Source organism: Hakea prostrata, chromosome 7, assembly GCF_041222555.1.
Source record: "Hakea prostrata isolate BN-2017 chromosome 7, UWA_Hpros_2, whole genome shotgun sequence".
NCBI classification, from domain to species: Eukaryota; Viridiplantae; Streptophyta; class Magnoliopsida; order Proteales; family Proteaceae; genus Hakea; species Hakea prostrata.
In genome coordinates this window covers 69,972,879-69,977,064 of record NC_142606.1, presented here as the reverse complement: position 1 = coordinate 69,977,064, position 4,186 = coordinate 69,972,879, and the positions used below count along the sequence as shown (strand labels likewise).

General features: G+C 39.4%; 1 protein-coding gene across 1 annotated transcript; it reads right to left on the bottom strand.

The window, feature by feature from the left end:
• Positions 1-2,655: 2,655 nt before the first annotated feature.
• Positions 2,656-3,663, bottom strand: LOC149011902 (uncharacterized). The gene is made up of 2 exons (XM_089162790.1): positions 3,038-3,663; positions 2,656-2,935 (listed from the first exon to the last, which is right to left on the bottom strand). The coding sequence occupies exons 1-2, from the start codon at positions 3,661-3,663 to the stop codon at positions 2,656-2,658; spliced, it is 906 nt and encodes a 301-aa protein (XP_089018916.1).
• Between the last annotated feature and the right edge of the window lie 523 nt (positions 3,664-4,186).

The window sequence follows — 4,186 nt, the reverse complement described above, 5'->3', positions numbered from 1 at the left end:
GATACGCCAAGCCTGCTCCTAAGATGACAGTGCCTCATTCTTGACAAGGACTTGGTGAATATGTCGGAACTAATTTGCTCAGCAGATCTTCTGCAATACTTCAACTGAATCTCTCTTGTGCTAACCATTTCACAAACATAATGATGTTTAATCTCAATATGCTTACTCCTACTATGCTGAACAACATTTTTTGCTAGAGCCACTGCTAACATGCTATCACAGTAAATTACAGTTGCTTCCTTCTGTGATTTTCCCAAATCATTCAACAACTTCTTGATCCACATTGCCTGGCATGCTGCTGAAGCCAGTGCCACATATTCTGCCTCGCAAGAAGACAATGCAACACACTTTGTTTCTTAGAGCTCCAGGTCACCACCCCTGATCCAAGCTTAAAACAATTGCACGATGTACTCTTCCTATCATCCAAAGACCCTACCCTTGCCAACGTCGAGAAACCCATCATTCTAAGATCTTCCTTCTGTGCATACCAAATGCCATAATCTGTTGACCCGCTAAATATCTTAGAATTCTTTTGACTGCTCCAAAATGTTGTTTGCTAGGCCTATGCATGTATCTTGACACCATTCCCACTGAATGAGCAAGATCAGGCCTACTGTGAGTGAGATACATTAGTGCACCTACAAGACTTCTAAATTGTTTGCTATCTGCGTAGCGAGTTCCATCATTATCTTTCAGCTTTTCATTCATGTTCATTGGAGTGGTAGCCACCCTTCACTTGGTCATTCCAGTTCTTTTGAGTAATTCCTCTGCATATTTCTTTTGTGAAAGAAATATTCCATCTTTTGTCTGCCTTACTTCCAATCCCAGAAAGTAACTAAGCTTCCCAAGATCTAACATCTCAAACTCCATCATCATTTTCTGCTTAAAATCTGATATAAGAGAATAATTAGATCCCATGTAAATCATATCATCTACATATAAACAAACCACAATGCATTCCTTTGTTGTAGTGTACTTTACATACAATGTAGGCTCATTTTCACTTTTGACAAACCCACATTGTATAAAGTATGCATCTATCTTCATATACCAGGCTCTTGGGGCCTGCTTCAGCCCATACAAGGCCTTCCTTAGCTTGTAGACTTTGCCTTCTTCTCCAGGAATGCCAAATCCTTCTGGCTGTTCAACAAATACTTCTTCCATTAAGTCCCCATTCAAGAAGGCAGATTTTACATCAAACTAAAAGACCTCCCATCTCATTTGAGCAGCAACCGAGAGAACAATTCTAATAATCTCAAACCTTGCCACTGGAGAGAATGTTTCATCCACATCAATGCCAACTACTTGACTATAACCTTTTGCTACAAGTCTTGCTTTGTGCTTCTGTATACTCCCATCTGCATGAAACTTGGTTTTATAAATCCATTTCAGCCCCATTACATGCTTTCCTTCTGGTAGCTCAACTAACTCCCAAGTCTTGTTCTTCTCAATTGCCTTAATTTCATCAGCCATAGCCTTCCTCCACTCCTCCTTTTGAATTGCTTCTACAAATTTGGTGGGATCTACAACAAATAAAGCAAATGTACACCTTGCATATACATTTGCAAGGGACCTCATCTTCCTTGGTGGAGTGCTTTCTGGACTGCTGCCTTAAGACTCACATGGTTGTCCTTCAGATATTTCACTTGAGCTTGCTGGCGTGGAAGGAGTTGAAGGGGATGACTCTGAACTTGAACCACTTTCTGTTCCTGCTATTCTTTCTTCTCCCACATCCAAATTATTTAAGACTTCATTGTTCTCTCCTTTCCAATTCCATTTTCTTCTTCATTGAAGATCACATCTCTACTGATGATTATCTTCTTACTCACAGGGTTATACAGTCTATAGGCTTTTGATTGAGATGAATAACCCACAAATATGCATTTAACAGACTTGTCATCAAGCTTATGTCTATTTTGTGAATGTAGAAGAGAGTATGCAATGCATCCAAATATTTTTAAGTGAGAAACTGACGGTTTAATGCCATACCATGCCTGATAAGGAGTTTGATTCTGAACTGCAATTGTTGGTGATATGTTGAGTAAGTACACTGAGGTTGTGACAAATTTCAGCCCAAAATACATCTGGCAGTTGTTTAGCCTTCATCATACTCCTTGCCATTTCTACAACTGTCCTGTTCTTCCTCTCTGCAACACCATTCTTTGGTGTATAAGGTGCAGTGAGTTCTCTTTTCACTCCTTGAGACTCACAAAAGCTATTGAAAGCAGTTGAGGTAAATTCTCCCCCTCTATCTGTACGTAGGACTTTCAACTTCTTACCACTCTCCACTTCAGTCATGGTTTTAAATTTTTTGAAGTGTTCAAAGACCTCAGACTTTCGATTCAAACAATAAACCCAATTCATCCTACTATAATCATCTACAAATAGTAGGAAATACTTACTTCCACCTGGACTTTCTGTCTTCATGGGACCACATACATCAACATGAACAAGTTCAAATGGTGCTTGAGCTCTCCATGCCTGTCCTCTTTGAAATGATCTTCTAATTTGCTTTCCATACACACACCCTTCACATATCGATCTGCTGGTGTCAATATGTGGAAGTCCTTCCACCATTTCCTTATCCTTCAACAATTTGAGGCCTTGAAGATTTAAGTGACCATACCTTAAGTGTCAAACCCTTGACGATTGATCTTACTTGGTAATGAATGCATGTTCTTCTATGTTCTTCATCTCCATAGAGAACATGTAGTTCTCTGTCATTAACACCTTAGTGTTAAGCACTCCAATCTTCTTCTCCTTAATCTGGCACATGTTATCTTCAAATAAGACTGAATATCCTCCAGAAACAAGTTGCCCCACACTCAGCAGATTATGTGCAAGCTCAGGTGCATATAACACATTGGTAATGTGTTTGAGTTTGCCTTCATTTTTTTTGAATGCAATGGTACCTCTTCCTTCTACTTCGATCTTCCTGTCATTTCCCAGTTTAATATGAGTTTTATGAGACTCATCTATTTCATAAAACATGTCTTTGCTGCCTTACATGTGACTAGAACATCCACTATCTATGAACCAAAAACTGTTCTCATCCTTGTTGTTGACCTCAACAGCCATAAACAAATAGGCCTCCTCCTCTTCTGGTTCAGTTTCTTCTGCAAAATCAACCTGATTTCGCTTTTCCTTGCAGTCCCTAGCAAAGTGATCGATTTTGTCACAATTGAAGCATCTTCTATTGTTTGGTTGCCAACCCCTTCCTCTGCCTCGATTGTTGTATCTTCCTCTTCCTCTTGCAAAGGAGCTTTTGTTGCTTTGTGAAGCTATGGTGGTCCTGGCTTGAAAAGCCTTCTCCTCTCCTTTCTCCATAGATCTATTACTCCTGTCCTCATGAGCCAACAGTGACCCCATAAGTGCTTCAAAAGACAGCTTTGTCAAATCTTTAGACTCTTCTATTGCTGCTACAACATGATCAAATCTCTGTGTCAAGCTCCTCAAAAATTTTGCCACCAGCGTTGCATCTGGCATCTGCTCTCCAAATGACTTCATGTGATTCACAATAACTTTGGCTCTTGAAAGACAATCCTGCACTGACTCACCATTCTGCATCTGCAGCGTTTCAAAATCCCTTATAAGTGACAGCAACCTTACTATCTTTACTTGTCTTGAGCCCCCGATACTCCTCCAGTAGAGTATTCCATGCATCCCTTGCTGTCATAGCATCAGAAATTCTGGAGAAGATTGATTCATGTAGACCTTGTTGAATGAAAAACAAAGCTTTGGCATCTTTTTTTTCGTTTTCCCTCAGTTTGGATTCATCTACTTCATTTTCAGAATACCCATTCTCAACTATTTCCCACAATTCCTGTGATTTGAAGAGGGTTCTCATTTTAATCCTCCAAAAATCATAGTTTTCTTCCTTGAAGACTGGTATCATGGACTATTGCCCATTACTCCATTGGAACCCATAAAATCAAAAATAAAAAAAATACTAACCTGGCTCTGATACCACAAATGTTAGAGAGATGAGTCACTGAAAATGATAAACAACCTCTAAAGAAATAGAACTGGGCAAAACGTATTGAAAGCAAAACAAAAACGCTGTTGTTGCACTCTGTTTTCTGCTTTGTTTCTTCAATAGTAAATATTGAACGCAACATACAATAATATAGGCCACACTTGAACGGTTAGATCACCCGACTCTTTTCAAAAAACTCTCCTAAACGTA

Coding starts and splice junctions, on each gene's coding strand:
- LOC149011902 (XM_089162790.1), bottom strand. CDS start 3,663: ATGCATGGAATACTCTACTGGAGGAGTATCGGGGGCTCAAGACAAGTA. Junction 2,936..3,037: donor AAGGATGAGAACAGTTTTTG/GTTCATAGATAG, acceptor GGGAAATGACAG/GAAGATCGAAGTAGAAGGAA.